At 40.5% G+C, this 18440-nt stretch overlaps 1 protein-coding gene across 1 annotated transcript in view; it reads right to left on the bottom strand.

Annotated features, from left to right (window-relative positions):
• LPIN1 (lipin 1) overlaps nucleotides 1-18440 on the bottom strand; it is a 189876-nt gene that overhangs the window by 27958 nt on the left and 143478 nt on the right. Inside the window, exons 14-17 of the mRNA XM_042783670.1 lie at nucleotides 17403-17482; nucleotides 8839-8965; nucleotides 6758-6906; nucleotides 6134-6220 (exon numbers count right to left, since the gene is read on the bottom strand). Of these exons, the coding sequence (XP_042639604.1) occupies nucleotides 6134-6220; nucleotides 6758-6906; nucleotides 8839-8965; nucleotides 17403-17482 (443 nt within the window). The remainder of the gene's footprint in view (nucleotides 1-6133; nucleotides 6221-6757; nucleotides 6907-8838; nucleotides 8966-17402; nucleotides 17483-18440) is intronic.

Here is an 18440-nt window from a genome sequence, read left to right on the forward strand (position 1 = left end):
AAAAGAAAAGAAAGGAAGGCTCTGTGCCAAATACAGATTTATTCTTAGCCTGACATCCAAGGCCCTCTGTGATCTGGTCCCACCCTTTTTTCCTGTTTTATTTATACCTCACTCCACACACTACACTGGAGCTTTCCTGTCTATGAGTACAGTGCATTTGTTCATCTCTGCCTTTTCTCACTCTGATTTCCACCTATAATGAATTTCTTATCTTTTGATGCCATACTAGATCATTAAGGCTCAATTCAAGTGCCACCTGTTCATTGAAACCTTTAATACCCTCTCCCATCACAATTAATTTCTCCTTCACTTATGCCCTCATAAAATTAGTATCTCTGTCATTATACTTACCCTTCATTGCCTCTTTACAATGAGCTATGTAGGTCTCATCCTATATGATCATAAAGGAGCTCTGGTGAAGTAGCAGGTAAAGCTTTTGGCTGCTAACCAGAAGACCAGTGTTTCAAACCCACAGCTGCTCTGCAAGCAGAAGATGAGGCAATCTACTTCCATAAAGATTTACAGTCTTGGAAACCCAATGGAGGTCGCTACGAGTCAGAATGGACTTGATGGCAGTGGGTAGGTATATGATCATAAGTGCCTTGAAGGCAGAGGACCCATCTTTTCCAACCCAGTATTCCCTACAGCAGCTAGAACAGTTCCTGATGGACAGCAGGTTTGTAATCACAGATTCCAGCTAATTCTCATAAATTCTACTGAGGTTTGGCTTGGAAAGCAATACTTAGCTATAGTAGACACACATTTGTAAAATTCAATCACATCCCAGTATCTTTTCTGAACTGGATAGGGCTTAAGACATCAACTAGTCTAATTTCCTCATTTTACAGATGTGGAAACCGAGGCTCAAATGGGCAACATACTTGGTCTAAGGGCCTATGGTGTTAATGCCTGTCACCTGCAGAATCTAGGTCCCCTGACTCCCAGTCAGACATTCTGCTAAGATGATTTACCACATCATCTTATCTCTTACTGGCAGAGGATTAAGTACTATAATAAGCTAAGAAATTTTACTTATTTTTTTATTTTTGCAGTGTTCCCTCCCTTCTCCTCCCACCTCTGATAACCAACAAAGAAAGCTTCCTTCCATATACAAACCTTTCCATGACTTTTTACAATAATGAACTAATACGATAACTAAAAAGATTTTAAGTGAAATAAATAAATAAATGTTGTGGTCAGAAGAAGTAAGAAAGATCCTAACAAGTCTGCTAATGATTATTTCCCATTTTATAATACATGGGCTTCAGATGATATACACCTTAGACCACAGAAATAACCTAATTTATTTGGGGAAACAAAATAAGTATTTGCTCTAGCTAAGTCATGGAGACACTGTTTCAATACTATATTTGTGTGTGTGTGTGTGTGTGTGTATGACATGTTTAATACATATCCAACAAGGTACAAAATCAAACTAATTGTTATCTAAACTTAATCCTCAAAAGACCTATTAGCTCAACAATCTAGATATTTTAAGAAATAGGAAGATTCGTATATTTTCATTTATATTTGCTGTAAACTAAAAACAAACTCACTGCTGGCAAGTCAGACCTGACTCATAGCAACCTCTTCTTGGGTTTTCAAGGTGGTATTACTACACAAGTAGATTGCCCAGTCTTCTTTCTGAGGAGTGGCTGGTGTGTTTGAACGGCCAGCCTTCTGGTTAGCAGTCAAATGCCTTAGGCACTATGCTATAAGCGCTCCAAGTTCCTTTTAATCTATAACCAAGTACATAAATGTTCTTTTTAAAAACATCAGCAACCAAGTAAGCTCCATACCCTTTTCATGAACAAGGTAGCAGTCAGCCTTACAGATCATTTCTCACAGGCAAACCATATTCAAACAAGGAAACTCAGCGATCAAATTGTCCTTATTTTCTGTTGTTTCCAGGCAACTGGCTATCTGCAAGATAGTTTTTCCATTAGACAAATATTGCAGTGCATACAATTTAAGAGGTACCCATATTCAAGGAAAGCAGGGTCAGGAAAGCGTGATCAATCCAAACTTCTGAAATTAAGTGGCATCTTCTTCCTAGCAGTCTAGCAAGCTAAGTATATTTCTAGGTAATAAATACAACTTCAAAAGAAAAACCTGGATTCCTCAGACCAGTGAGTCACACCAAATCCCAAACCCACTGCTGTAGAGTCAATTCTGACTCACAACTACCCTACAGGACAGGGTAAAACTGCCCACAGAGTTTCCAAGGTTTAAATCTTTATGAAAGCAGACTGCTTCATCTTTTTCCCACAGAGAAACTGGTAGGTTCAAACTGCCGACCTTTCGATTAGCAGCCGAGTGCTTAACCTCTGACCCACCAGGGATCCTAGTGAGTCACAAACCCTTATCAATTTATAGTCTTGGCACTTTTCACAGCTGTGGCTGCCTAAGACCTACAAAGCAATCTGCTACTGCAATTTACTTTAATCAACAGCTACAGAAGCTTTATACCATGTGCAGACTATACTCGAACTCCATAATGGGACCAAGATCAACAAACCAGGCCCAAGTCCTTGGACAATCAGGCAAGAATAAGAGGCTTGATAAGCCTAGAGCAGGTTGCGATTAAAACTGACTGGGGTCGCTGATTCTAGCCTGGAAAGGCTTTGTGAGGATTGTGGGTTAGAGCCAAGTATTAAAGGATAAATACATGTTGAGAAGCAAAGATCAAAAGTAAAGGCATAGCAAGCAGAGGCCATCAAATAAGCAAGGGCAGGAAGGCACGGAAATGAAGTGGAGATTGAGAAATACAGTTGGCTGGATTAGAGCAAGATTTGAGAAGAAGCAGAAAATAGGGATTCCATCAGAAGGCTGGGGCCCAAAACTCCTGGGCTTTGAAAGCTATAGCTATCCTATAGGTGCTAAGTATGGAACCTCTGAAAGTCAAGGCTATCCTGAATTTTAAACAGCTGCTCCAGAAGCCCTACACATCACTGCAAACCTCCCAGTCAAGTCTCCACACCACAGTATGCTTTGTCCTTTTACCTAAAATGATAATATTAGAAGTATTCTCGGATCTAAACAGATCTCATTCACTCTAAACCAATCAATCAAATAAAAGAAAGACCAAGTGTCTTTTGGTAAGCTATACAACCTAATTTTTCAGGAAGATATCTTTTCTGGGAAATCTAAGACACAAATCAAAACCAAGAAAAAAAAGTGCCTGTGCTTTTTTTTTTTCCCCTCAATGTTACAGTAAGGGCAGGAATAGATTTATGTCCCAAAAACCAAAGTGAATCAGACTGTAAACTACTCAGTATCCTGACCCATGAGGATCTCTTTCAACTAAAATTAGATGTAATTTTCAGGGTCATGCAAGTCTAAGCATCATGAAAAGATTACTCCCTCTAAATAAAAGGTCAGCCCATGGTACAGTTGTGGGCAGAGGAGATGGTGCATACACTGTCCATGGGAGTACAGATTGGGATAACCTTTTCAGAGGGCAATTTAGCAATATTGATCAAATCTTTAAAGGCACTCATCCTTTGACCCAGCAATTCTACTTCTGGAAATCTATTTTACAGCAATACTGCCCTAAATGTGTATGTCTATATTTATTTATTTACACATGCATTATATATAATAAACATTATGCTTACTGCATCACTGTTTGAAAGAGTGAAAAAACTGAAGACCATCAATAAAGCATTAGTTAAATAATGCATGTTATCTACACAACAGAATTTTGGGCAATAATTTAAAGAATGAGGTAAAGCTTATATGCAAAGAAACAAAAATATAGAATGCATTATTAAGTAATGTGATCACGTGTGTATGGACGGTAGAAAGTGTGTAAATGCATTTTTTAAGTCCAACAGAAGAACTCAAACTGTTAACAGTATTGCCACTTTTAGGGAAAGAATTAGCTTGGTAGTAGGGCAGGAAGGGGGAAAAAAAACTCTGCACTTTTAAATTTCTATAATCTTTGCTTCTTTTTCAAAGAAACATGACTTTTATAATTTTTTTAAAGATGAATCCTACAGAAATAGGGTCGGTCTAGCCAGCTGAGCATCTGTTGTTGTTGTTGTTATTTGCTGTCAAGTCAGACCCAACTCATAGCGACCCCTCCTTGGGTTTCCAAGGCAGTATCACTACGGAAGTAGATTGCCCCATCTTCCTTCCGAGGAGTGGCTGGTGGGTTTGAACTGCCAGCCTTCTGGTTAGCAGTCAAGTGGCTTAGGCACTATGCTACCAGAGCATCTAGAAATCGGATAATTTCAATCTCAGCAGGATATAAGATCTTCTCTTTCCCCAAACCACGCTCCCCCTACTGGATTACAAGGCCCATGAGGTCAGAAACTATGTCTAGTTCATTATATTCCAAGCAACTATCATAGGACTGGACACGTAATACCAAGCCAAAACCAAACCCACTGCCATCGAGTCAATTCTAATTTATAGTGACCCATTAGGTCAGAGCAGAACTGTCCCATAGTTTCCATGGCTGTAAATATTTACAGAAGAAGACTGCTTCATCTTTCTTCTACAGAGCAGCTGGTGGGTTTGAACGACTGATATTTTGGTTAGCAGTAGAATGCTTTAACCACTATGCCATCAGAGCTCCTAGGTACCTAATAAGCACTTAGTAATGTCAGATAAATGAATGAAGGAAGTCCAGGAAAGTATATTTATCTGTGTTTGTAGAGTACCAGAAATATTACTGCCCACACCCTGTCACTACCAACAGGGACCAGAGGTGAACACATTAGGTTGAGGATCATGAGGCCTGGGTTCCAAGTCCTGACATTCACTAACTGTATAATGCCTAGGGGCCTCATCTTCCTCACCCATGAAAAGATAGAACTGACTTGGGTTTATTAATGAGTTCTACCAGTGTAGCTGTGGGAATTTGAGCAAATCATTTTAATTCTCCAAGTTAATTTTAGTTATCTAAAAATAGAAATGATAATACTTGTTGTTCAGAATTCTAAGATTTTAGTGAAGTCACACATGTGCCTGATACAAGACAGCAGTTTAAGAAATATACTTCTTTGATCTTTTGGATTTGGGGCCCACAGTGTGTGTTTTTCTGTCTTGGCCACTCAGCCCAACTGCTCCACAGATCAGGTATATAGATGTGTACTCCTACATGACTGAAGACTTGCTTTGAATCTGCAACTTTTTTTTTTTTTTTTTTTTAATTAGGATTTGGGTGAAGATTTACAGAGTAAATTCACTTTTCATACCGCAGTTCACATATACTTTGTCTCATGTCATTGACCAAAATTTACAATGCAGCAGCTCCCCTCCCACTTCCTCCCCATAGTTACCTCCTCCCAGTGTCCATCCCTTCATACTCTTCAAGAGGCCCATTGTCTGCCAACCCTGTATATGATCTTGGATACACTCTCCATTTAGACATACATAATTGTTTAGCTTGTTCACCCATCTATCCGTCCCTATACCCATGTTTGCTTTCATTAACAACTCAGTATTGTATTTACAAAGGGGTTCATATTTGTTGTTTGTACTGCCCATGTAACTCTCTCTGTCTTTCTCATCCTCAATGCTGCCATATTGGTCACTCACATTTGGTACATTGCCCTTCTCTTCACCCAAATCAATATTTATCTCTATCTATCTAACAGCATTCCCTCCCCTTCCCTCCCACCCCTGGTAACCAACAAAGAAAATGTCCTCCAATATATAAACATTTCCTTAACTTTTACAATAACGGACTAATACAATATTTGTCCTTTTGTGACTGACTTATTTCGCTCAGCATAATGTTGAATCTGCAACTTTTTAAACAAAAATAAATCACTTAGAATATATAATACCACCATTTCTTCATCTGATTACCTTTAACATTCTTCAGTATGAATTGAACTTTAATCCCTCTCCAAACACTTACCACCTTCTTCTTCCTCCCATGAATTTTCAATTCACCCATCCACCCTTTCCTGTTTTTTGGTATTGAATTCAAATTTGAAGTTGCTGTGATTCACTGCACACTTATTATTTTCGACCCCCACCCTCACTTGCCCCTCTGTGGTTTATGTGCACCTCTCTTTGTAAATTAGCCAGTCCCCTGGCAGTAATGACTCTGTGTGCAGACTGTAATGAGTCCAGCAACAGTGTGGCAAGAGAGGAGAAACAATGGCTCTGTACTTACTGGCTCACTTTATGGTACAGCTTAGCAATCCCCTGATGGGTCCAATCCTTCCCAAGGGTGGGCAAAATGTGGCCAAGTGTATCTGATCTAAATAAAGGTAGAAATGAGGGGAAAAAAAAAATCAAAGTAAAAAGGAAACCAGCAAAAGGAACACGAACCTATTCATGGCACCACAAATGCCTCCTAAAAAATGAAAATGAGACCCAGGGTCTTATTTTTGGATAGAAAGTCCAAGGCTAAATTAATCAAATGTGAGGCTCAGGAAAGGATATCTTTAATATATGAAAGGGCACCTTCCACCCACTCATGTATTAAGGTTCTTGATGTGCCAAGTAAAAATGAAAAGGCCATTCAGAAAAAGATACTCTTTAATAAGCATCCCTGTAAGCAGCAAAGTCAGGAGACGATGCCCTAGATGACAACAATAACCACACCAAATACAGCTACTTAATTCAAGGAACTAAGACTACACGAGCAGCACTAAGTGTACCAGAAATCAATCTGTATGATTTCCATGATGCTATAGACAGAGAAGTGAAATGCTAACACCAGACCCAGGTAGTCCACCTTGAAGTTAAGAAATCCATCATTGCCCAAGGAAAATCCCAACTCAGATATACCTACCGAGTGATTGTTCCATCAATATCAGAAATGATGACTTTGTCATCCCAGTTCCACAAATAGATGGTGCCTTCGCAGCGACAGGTGCCTTGATACTGTGTGGTAACACTGAAAACCACATCATTTGGGCCATTCTTCAACTTTAAGCTTTTCTGAAAAACATGAACTATTTATCCACTTGAGAGGAAGGCCAAGATTGAGAGACATTTGGTTTCTGTTGCATGAGAAGGAGGATTAGGCTTTTTAAAAGAGTTGTTACTCTAGGCCATTGTGTAATTCTTCTTTCCCCTCCCTTGCTCTAAAACAGGAGGGTCTTTCAGGGGTTGGACAGAAGACCCTCAGCTCTTCTCTGAAGCTCACCTATAATGCAGCTAGCTTACTTCCTACACAGGCATCTACTTCCATGGCAAACGTGCTTCAATATTCCTGAATGAGAACTATGGGACTGGGATAAATGATGGGTTCTAAGGATTGGCATAATAACTCACAATTTCAGAATAACCCACTGCTGTCGAGTCGGATCCGACTCATAGCAACCTTTCCTTGGGTTTCCAAGGCAGTATCACTACTACAGAAGTCCATTGTCCAACCTCCCTTCCAAGGGGTGGCTGGTAGGTTTGAACCTTAGGCACTACGCTACTTATGACTCCATGACTAGATATGAAGAGTCATGATTTGAGAAGTTAATTTTGCTAGGCGTGAAAATGTTTTTCTAAATAATTATATTTTTAATGATTACTACACTAACCCAAATGAAGAAGAAAAAAGTCTTAGTTATCAGTCACACCTTATATCTGGAAGAGTAAGTCTAAACTGAAGGAAATCACAACCAAATTCAAAAAGAAAAATTCTCTTTTGGCAGTCCTGAACCTCTTTGCTGGCTCCTCCAATGAATGCCACCTGCCTCTACAGACCCACAGGGCTGCCTGACTCAACAGCTCTGCCCCAGAGTTGCTGGTGAGAGCCATGGGTCATGGCAGCTGCAGAGAGACTGCACGTACATGGCATCATGTGCTTATCTGGGCCTGTTCCTTATCTTCTTCCATTAAATGCCATCACAACTAAGCCTGGCCCTCCACTAACTCTTAGCATAAAAGCAAAAGGCTATATGTTAGAAAAAAAAAAAAAAAAAGGAGGGATATTGGCTCACTGATTGATCAGAGGAAACAGGATCCAGGGAAGGAATGGGCCTAACTAAGACTGGTCTTACACATAAGCAAAAAAGGACATTGTGACCAGATAATGCCTGCTGCTACCTCAAATTCTCTAAATCCCATCACAACTGCATGATGTTCACCAATTTAAGAGATGTATTTGAGCCAACAAACATTTCAAAGTAAAAACACCCAAGAGATTTTTAAGCTCTATCATTCATTTATACTTCGCTATAAATTCATTTAATCAGACTGCTCTCCTCCCAACACTTAGAAAAAAGAGCCTCCAGTACTGGGTTAGGGAAGACAAAACAAAATAAAACAAAAAAACCTAAGTCACTGCTGTTGAGTCGATCTGACTCATAGTGACCCCTCCTTGGGTTTCCGAGGCAGTATCTCTACGGAAGAAAATTGCCCAGTCTTCCTTCCGAGGAATGGCTGGTGGGTTTGAACCACCAGCCTTCTGGTTAGCAGTCAAACGCCTTAGGCACTATGCTACCAGAGCTCCCAAAGGTAATATTAAAGGGTCAGCCTAGATAGGGTGCTGATGTTATAGTGAGGAGCATCTGGAAACATGAGGTACCAAAATGAGGGGTTTGAGGTAGCCGGAGGGTAGCAAGTATCCTGGAATATAAAAGGTGCCAGCGGCGTAGTGCCTAAGGCATTTGACTGCTAAGCAGAAGGCTGGTGGTTTAAACCCACCAGCCACTCCTCGGAAGGAAGGTTGGTCAACCTACTTCCGTGGTGATACCGCCTCAGAAACTCAAGGAGGGGTTGCGATGAGTCAGATCCGACTTGATGGTAGTGAGTTTTTTTTTTAGAAAGAAAAGCAGGATCCAGAAAGTGAGAGCCCATCACACATACCACACCCGGACGACTGTCACTTGGTGAATACTAACAAACATAGCTGTGGTGAAACAAGAGACTCACCAGCTGCTCTGAAGTGAGCCGGAGAGTCTTTTTGTAGCTGACATTAGACAAAAGAGGGAGGTGGCTTGCATTTGATGGTTTGGCAGCCGCATGCTCTTCATCACTGGAGGATGATTCATGCTTTATTCTGGAACAAACAGTGATGTAATCACCAATTAGAAAATGCATCTGGGTAACCATTAGAAATGCATTAGCCCTGAATCAATGACTAAGTCAATCAGGTCTCTCCTGAGCACTGTCTCTTGGGTGGTCATTTACCATATGGCATTAAATTTATCAATGAACTCTCACTGAATTCCCATTCATACATCTTTTGCATAATTCATCTGGGAGCTGCCTCTCCTCATCCACTTGCCTATTTACTAGCTGTCATCACTCTATTTTAAACCAATAGGTTTCTGTTCATGATAAATAGAATTAAACTCCCTCCTTGCCTAGGAGGCTGCTACCAACATGCTCTGCCTCAGGCTGTAGGCTCAGCACTAGGAATCCAAGCTTCAACAAAAGCAAACTGATCAGAGTTCCCCACATATACCTCTCTAATGCTATAATTTCTAATAATTAGGAGATTTCTAGGACATAAAAATAGGTGCCAGTGAAAATATGGCACAGTGAAAACTAATTCTCCTCTTCCAAAATCCCTAAGCAATAATACCCTTTCCAAGTTGTCACATGATCAACAAATACCACTTTATGTGCCTGCACAGGATCCATAGGATAATGCTTCTACCTTTTATAATTTGCCATGTGGTGAGAGGTTGGAAGTATAGGGTGAGAATCATGTTCATTTTCTTTAAATAGCTCATATAAAGTATGCTGCTATTGTTGTTGTTATGTGCCATCGAGTAGGTCCCGACTCATAGCGACCCCTCCTTGGGTTTCCGAGGCACTATCACTATGTAAGTAGATTGTCCAACTTTCCTTTGAGGAGTAGCTGGTGGGTTTGAACTGCCAGCCTTCTGGTTAGCAGTCAAGTGCCTTAGGCACTATGTTACCAGAGCTCCTCATGTAAAATATATCGGCAATTAATTTTTGCCTATATCAAAATCTCGCTATGACAAAATCCCCAGTAGTATTAGCTCTGCTTTCTAGGGACAGTATCTTTGTTGTTGTTGTTGTTGTTAGGTAGCACTGAGTCAGTTTTGACTCATAGCAATTTATGCACAACAGAATGAAATAATGCACATGGCTGCTCCATCTTCCCAACTGTTGTTATACCTGAGCCTATTGTTGCACTGTATCAAACCATCACATTGAGGTTCTTCTCCTTTTTCTCTGACTCTCTACTTTACCAAGCATGATATTCTTCTCCAGGGAATGGTTTCTCCTGATGACCAAAGTACAAGACATACAGTCTCACCATCCTTGCTTCTAAGGAGTAATCTGGCTGCACTTCATTCAAGATACATTTGTTTGTTCTTCTGGCAATCTGTGGTATATATTCAATATCCTTTACCAACACCATAATCCAAATGCATCAATTCTTCTGCAGTCTTCCTTATTCATTGTCCAGCTTTTACATGCATACAAAAACCAAACTCACTACTGTTGAGTTAATTGTGACTCAACAGCGACCTCTCCTTGAGCTTCCGAGGCAGTATCACCTTCCCTTTCAAGGAGTGGCTGGTAGATATGAGGCGATTAAAAATACCATGGCTTGGGTCAGGCACACCTTAGTCTTCAAAGTGACATCTTTGCTCTTTAACACTTTAAAGAGATCTTTTGCAGCCTTGCAAAAGAGTATGTCATTTGATTCCCTGACTGCTGTTTCCATGGGTGTTGACTGTGGATCCAAGTAAAATGAAATCCTTAATAATGTCAGTCTTTTTTCTGTTTATCATGATTTTGCTTACTGGTCCAGTTGTGAGGATTTTTGTTTTCTTTATGTTGAGGTGAAATTCATACTGAAGGTTGCAGTCTTTCATTTTCATCAGTATTATCAGTATTATCTTTAATGATGTTAAATATTTTCACTATCGTTAAAGATGTGTTACCCTCTGGCAAAGTGTTAAATAGAAAAGGTCCCCAAAGGAAGCACGTCCCAATGCCTCAGATACTTTGCCTTCCTTCAAAGCTTCCTGCTCAGTACATCCTCCATGCAAGATTGACATATATATATATACAAGAGCTCCATTTAGTCTTTTTAGCTCAGTATGCGCTTATCTATCGATGCTAATATCCTCTTTTCTGCTTCCTATTTTTCCCCTTGTCTCCCTTCCCTATGACCAGAAAATTATCACATATATCCTATGCACCCTATTACTTTCTTACCTTATATGTGTTCATTCAAGAAGCAATTCTTACAATCCAGTACTGCCCCAGGCTGAGGGAGATATGTTACACATATACACTGTTACACAGTGTCCCCAATTCTGTGTTATTTCTGCCACATCTTATGTGAAGACCTGGCTGTTTCCACTCCTAGAATGTGTTGCTCTCCCTAAGTACCTGCTCACCAGACCCAGGAGACTACTCCTGTGGGTTATGCTCATGCAACCAATACTTATTATGCACTGTGCAAGGCACTAAGGATATAGCAAGGAACTGGGTGCCTATGCTCACAGGGCTTTTTGTCTTGCAGGGAGGAGAACTAAACAATCACAACACAGCAAAACACAGGCTATGATGGGAAAGCAGAGGATGATATGGGAACATCTGGACTTGGATTTAAATCTGTGCAGAACAATCTGGGCTGAAGATGCAGATGTGACAACCACTGGGACAAGCCATGGAAACAGGTGATTGTGTAGAATGAGAGGGACAGGGAGCTTAGGCTAAAATCCTCATTGGTCCATAGCAGGGCTAAGATACATGGGACATGAAACATGAAACAAAGATGACATTTTGGGCTGATTCTACGTAGAGTTACTTAGAATCAGGTGCATCCAGGTTTGAACCCTGACTAGTAACTTTAGGTTAGTAACCTTCAGCAAACAATTTCTTTCTCTTTCAGCCCTTATTTCCTTATCTTAAAATGCAGAAGTACAGACTGCATATCACCCATCAAAAAAAAAAAAAAAGAAAGAAAGAAAGAAAGAACTAGACCAAGAAACATGAATTTCAGTGAAGACTTTCTAACTACAGAGTTCCTCTTTTGGCCGGAGTAGACTCATCTGTAGAATGAGGACAAAAGTCCTTCCATTCTGACATCTGAGCAATATTGGTTCTTCTGAACCAACAACTGAGACCCATGCAGACGGGGTAGTCCATGGATGGTACAATGACTAAGCACTTGGCTACTAACCAAAAGGATGACTATTTGAGTCCATCCAGTGGCCCCTTGGGAGCTCTGGTAGCATAGTGGCTAAGACACTTGCCTGCTAACCAGACAGCTGGCGGTTCAAACCTACCAGCCACTCCTCGGAAGGAAGGTTGGGCAATCTACTTCCATAGTGATACTGCCTTGGAAACCCACGGAGGGGTCGCTATGAGTTGGGTTTGACTCAACGGCACATAACAAAACAACAACAACAGTGGCCCCTCAGAAGAAGTCTACTTCTGAAAAACTCAGTCATTGAAAATCACGTGAAGCAGAGTTCTACTCTGACACACATGAGATCTCCAGGATTCAGTCAATTCAACAGCAACTGGTTTTAGACACTTTAGTCATGGAACAATCTTGGCGTGACAAATGCCTGGGTAGAAACGAGAACCGAGCTACAGGCCGCCTCATTGAATAGGAAAATGTTTATGTTCCTACAAAACAGCTTTGAGTGAAATGAAATCCAAATGTGAACTAAAGCTCTTAGTGACAACAGATTGATGTGTGCCTCTGCCAGGAGGATGCGGAAGCAAAGCGGAAGAGCTGTTATTTCCATCTGTTGCTTTAAAAAAAAAAAAAACTAAATTCATGTAGTATGCCATGTTTGAGGGAATACAAAAAGGAAAACACAGATATAAAATCTAAAATGAGAGCTATGCAACTGGCTGCAGACAGTTTTCATTTAGGGCAACTAAACGGTCATTTGCAGTTGCACCCTTCAGTGTGAAACAAAATGGTTCCCATTCCGGAGGCCTTCACATTTCTAATAGCTCATTAAACATGGCTTACTTAAAACTGTCTCTGCAAGAAGCAGCAAAACAAAACAAAAGGGCTCATATCACTTGAAAATCTGTGTTCAGAAGAGTAGCTGTTAACAACATCTAAGTTAGCACTTGTCACAGTGTACATTTTTCAAATGGTATTTTAATTATTTGTATGGTGACAAGCTGTTTGCTCAATTATGGGACTTCAGGGACCGTTCCATCAATCAAGTCTGTCAATTAGGAAAACACTCCAACACTTTTTTTTTTTGTCAACTACATGAATGTAATAATTTCTCAAGGACACTAAAAGTCTAAAATGTTACTATAAATAAAAAAGATTTACATTCCCCAAAAGATCTTTGTATTAATATTTTTCAAAATCTCAATTCATTTTCACATGAGTCAATTCTTCATTCCCTAGTTTAATACAGAAGTATAGCATGATTAATCTAGAATAGTGACTAGCCTTAAACTTTTTTGGAAAACCATTTTTGTCAAGCTTTGAATAGGATTGTATCAGTCAATAAGAAAATCCATAACACCTCAGGTAAACTACAGAACTGTTGCTGCTCCTGCCATCCTCAACCTGCCTAGCTTCCTCCTCGGGTACTCCAAGCTACTGAGAGAAAAAGCAATAACAATGGTTAACACCAACAGCAGCAGCGGCACCATTCTTGCATGCCCTCTATAGACTGGACACTGTCCTAGCTGGTTGTCACATATTAACCCTTTGAAACATTTTTGAACCTCATTTCCATATTAAAGGTGCAAAACAGGCATTTCACAAGCTATATTTGGCAGACATCTTTTGTTTGGCCTACAAAACATTTTTCAAAACATCCAAAATGGAATGGCTTAAGATTGAGCAAGTGTCCTCCAAGTCACCACAGATCCACCTGTCCCGACTGTTCACCTACAACTGCCTCAGGCAAACATCACCTGTCTGGACCTCACTGATTTTTTGCATACTTGACTAAAGATAAAATAATCACCTTTCCCATAATGCACCCATGAAGCATGTGCTGTAGTATTATTCCTATCTTCATTCCACAGATGGAAAAAAAAAAAAAACAGTCACTTAGAGAGGCTGTAGTAGTTAAAGCTGTATGTCAACTTGGTTGGGCCTGGTTGAGTGGCTGGGCAGCTGGTAGTAGTTATTCCCCCATGGTGAGAATGGCAATCAAATCCATGGTGGGATCTACCACAAGCAGCTGAGTAGCTGCTTTAGGGATGTGGTCCACTTCCTGTATATAAGCAGCAGCTTTGGGAATGGTCTCTAGCTGATGGCACGCTTGAACCCTGCATATAGTCATGTCATTGTTCAGCAGCCTGCCATGCTCTGCTGTCCTTAGGACTTTCAATGGATTTGAATTAATGACCTGCCATGTGGTTTGGTAACATTGGGAACATATCTTTTTACTTGTCAACCTTGGTCTTGTCAGCCTCAGCAGCCAGCAGCTGTCTGAGTGAAGAAAAGCCTCTAGCTCCTGTGGGTCAGGAGCAGGGGGCAGAGCTAAAGCCCAAGGTTGAGGGGCTTTCACCAGCCCCTAGAGCCTGGCACTTTGAACTCGGACTTAAAGCCTCCAAATTGTAAGAGAATAAACTCCTGTTTGTTAAGGCCATCCCATTTGTAGTAGATTTCTAGGTAACAAAATCAGAGGCCAATTAATTTGCCAAAAATTACACAAGTTGTCTCTCAAAGTCCCTGATCCTTATGTTTGAAAATTACTGCTAGAACAGAAAACATTCTTTAGAAAAATTCCAGGAAAGTAGGTGTGATTGTTAAAGTTGTGTGTCAACTTGGCTAGGCCATGATTCTCAGTGGTTTAGCACTTAGGATGTAGTCATTCTCCATGATGAGATGTGATATAATGTAATCATTTCCATGATTTGTGAGCAGCCATCAGCTGAAAGGAGTTTCCGTAGGGATTGTGGTCTGCTTTCAATATATATGATGTCCTGGCAAAGATCTCTACTTTTTGCTCAAGATCTTGCATCTGGCTCATCATCATCTGGACTTGAACCAGTGGCCTGCCATAATGACTGCCAGTCCTGGGATTATTGCCTTCACAACCTGTGAGCCAACAATCTGCCATTTTACCTGCTGGTCTTGGGTTTGTCAGCCTCCAAACCTGGCAGCTTACTGTATAGCCAGTCAATATTGGGTTTGTCAGCCCCTGCAGCTGTGAGTCAGAAGAAGCATTCAGCCTGACATCTCACCCATGGACTTGGGACATGCTAGCTTCTACAACTACGTGAGCCATTTTTTGAGATAAATTTCTCTCTCTCTCTCTCTCTCTCTCTCTCTGTGTGTTTGTGTGTGTGTGCGTGTATATCCCTCGGAAACCCAGGGAGGGGTTGCTATCAGTCAAATCAACTCGACAGAAATGAGTTTGGGTTTTTTTTTTTTTTTTTGGTACTCCAATGAGGTGAGAGCTAGACTGGCTTCACTGGTCTTGCTTCTCTAGAGAACCCAGCTTAAGACAGTAGGACACATTTAGTACAATAAACCTCTGGTTTAAATTGCATATAACATACAGTTTTGCATCTTTGCTTGTATATCGTCTCATAGATTCAACCTCCTACGCAGTCACAGCCTCCTCCCGCTGCTCTGTGCATTACCATCACTCTTTTGCCTTTGTCAGACATGGTAAGTAGTTTGCCTGAAGTCAAATGGTTAGTAAATGGCATAGCCAGCATTCCAAACCAGATCTGCCTCATTCCAAAGTGTGCTGTTTCCATTACAACCTGTTGCCTCCCACTAATAGAACTAAACAATCCTTTATGGACTGTTCAGTAGATACCAGGTTCTATCCTGGCTGCTTTGTAGATCTTTCCAAAGGTCAGTACATTCTCGGCCTGTTCACCATCTTAAAAATACCTGCCTTCTCTCTTCCAAGTTCCTTCAAAGCCAAAGTCAAAATTCCAGGTTGGAAATGTATCTAGATATTCTTGCATGAAAACTCTTCCCTATAGAATGAGTGAGGAGAGTGTCAGGTGGCAAGTAACACTATACAGGTACCACCAAGGAAAACAGAAAAGTTTTCCTTTGATAATATCCCAACCAAGAGATGACTCAGGCCATTTAGAGTCATACTGATTAACACTTTTACCAGGCTCTGCACACTTCACCTCTCTACTCTTCTTCACAAAGAACAATGAAGATGTATTTTTCCTACTTGCCACCTGACATAATACATGGGTTTCTATTCCCAACTACTTGACTCTAGAAACATAACAGTTTAAGATATAGAGCTCTGGCCAGGAGTTGGAGGACTTGAAATCTAAGCCTGCCTCTCCTACAAATTAACAATAAAACACTGGACAAATCTCATCAGTTCAGTGACAGTTCAGCAACATTTATAAAATGCCTACTATGTTTGAGGCATTGGCTTGCCTCCAAAATACAAAAATGATTAACATACGGATTTTGCCCTGAATTAATTTGCTAGCATTTTCTGTCTGCCTGTGAGTACTGTAAAGATGAGGTCATATATAAAAGTTGTTTTTCACTCAGATCATTTAGTGCCAATATATACTATCATCATCGTAATTAGTAAGTAACTGCATTATCTTTAACATTGCCTTCAAATCCCACACAAATTGAATAACCTGAAGACAAAGTAGCACTAATACTGATCAGTATTATCAAAATGCAATCACTCCTATGCCAAGTTAATATAAATACATATCAATACTTTAAAAAATATCAACATAATCCTTTAAGTATTTAAACTATAGATAAAGACAAGCTCCTTCAGCAGATATAAGTATTTTCACCTCATTGTTAATGTTACTGTTGTTGTTTATTATTAATAACATCTGAATACTGAGGGCTGTTATGCCAGAGGGAACTCAATAGCATAGTGCCTAAGGCACTTGACTGCTAACCAAAAGGCTAGTGGTTCAAACCCACCAGCCACTCCTTGGAAGGAAGGTTGGGCAATCTACTTCCATAGTGATACTGCCTCAGAAACCCAAGGAGGGGTCGCTATGAGTTGGGTCTGACTCAACGGCACATAACAACAACAACAAACTATGCCAGAACCATAGAAGGGCTGTCATTACACTGTCTCATTTAAGACTTATTTTTACCTTATAAATTAGTTATCTAAGGGAGCAACTGCCTCCATTTTATGGATAAGAAAACCAATTTAAATAAATAGCTGCAGGTCACTGAGCAAATGCCAGAGTCAGGGCTGGTACCTAGGTCCAGGTAGGTGCAAGGCCTGTGCTATTCAGTGAACCCTGTCAGCATCCAGAGGAGCTATGGTGGAACAGTGGTTAAGCACTCAGCTGCTAACTAAAAGATCGGCAGTTCTGAATCCACTAGCTGCTCTATAGGAGAAAGACATGGCAGTCTGTTTCCATAAAGATTTATAGCCTTGGAAATCCCACGGGCAGTTCTACTCTGTCCTATAAGGTTGCTAGGAGTCAGAAACGACTCAAGGGCAATGGTCAGCATCCAATGGGCACATGCTGTGACTTTGGAGTTCTAACAAATTGAGTGTAACATTCTAAGACAACTTTCACTGTACCTGGTAGCCATGCCAAGCTGTGATGGCTGCTCTCCAGTAGTGTGGCCCTTTGTAGCCAAGCACTGCTCCGGCTTACTTTCCTAGAATAGAAGAAAGAGTCATGGAAAATACCAAAGGGAAAGGGCCTGAGCAACAGCTGACATTCTACAGTGGGCTCCCCTAAGGTCCAGGGCAGGGTCCCCAATGGCACACATGGCTGGGGTGGCCCTGGGAGGCTCTAGGTATGCCTTTTTGGGCAGGTCCTAGTTATTCCTTTGCTAAGAAACATACAATTAAGCTGAGAAATATTTTTGACAGAATTGAGTCTGTTATCCATAAGTGTTTGTGGCACCAAACCAAACTTCATAATCACTGTAGCTTATGCAAATGCTTTATCAAGGGCTGCTTGGATACCCAAGGGCTTTCAAAATATTTTCTTATAATTGCTGGTAGAAATGCTTGAAAATATTTTCACACCATATTTTGCTTAGGAAAAATGTGGAAGCATTTTCTCTTTTTCAAAACTGCACATTCTTAATAGAATATGCTCCTTTGATATACTGGAAAGGGCCTTGGATTTCTAAGAGAAGAATAGGGCTCAATCCCGCTTCTCTCACTTATCAACCTTGGGCAAGTCATTTAATCTCTCAGAGCCCATTTTTCACATCTGTAAAACGAGGACAATAATGTCAATTTCACATTGTGGCTACGAGGATTAAGGAGATGCTGTACATAAACCCAACTCCTGGTGCATACCAGGCAACGGAAGAGGAAGACGCTCACCAAAGGCTTCCCTGTGAGCAATCAGAGACCAAATAGAAAGGTCAAAGGAAAAAGGATACACAATTAAATCTCATTATTGTAGTCTTTGGTCAGGAGACAGAAGTCAGTGTTTTCTTTAACAAAGAAAATGAATAATACAATGTGGGGTGACTATCTTAACATACTATGATTACAGACTAGCTTCGAATATATTTTAGCTTTATATTAAGCATACAATTGATAAGATAATGCAGTGTAGTAAATTACTTTGTGTGGTTTTTCTACCCATAAGTCTTT

This window comes from Orycteropus afer, unplaced genomic scaffold, assembly GCF_000298275.1.
Source record: "Orycteropus afer afer isolate SDZICR_OR568_19922 unplaced genomic scaffold, OryAfe1.0 scaffold00025, whole genome shotgun sequence".
Taxonomy (NCBI): domain Eukaryota; kingdom Metazoa; phylum Chordata; class Mammalia; order Tubulidentata; family Orycteropodidae; genus Orycteropus; species Orycteropus afer.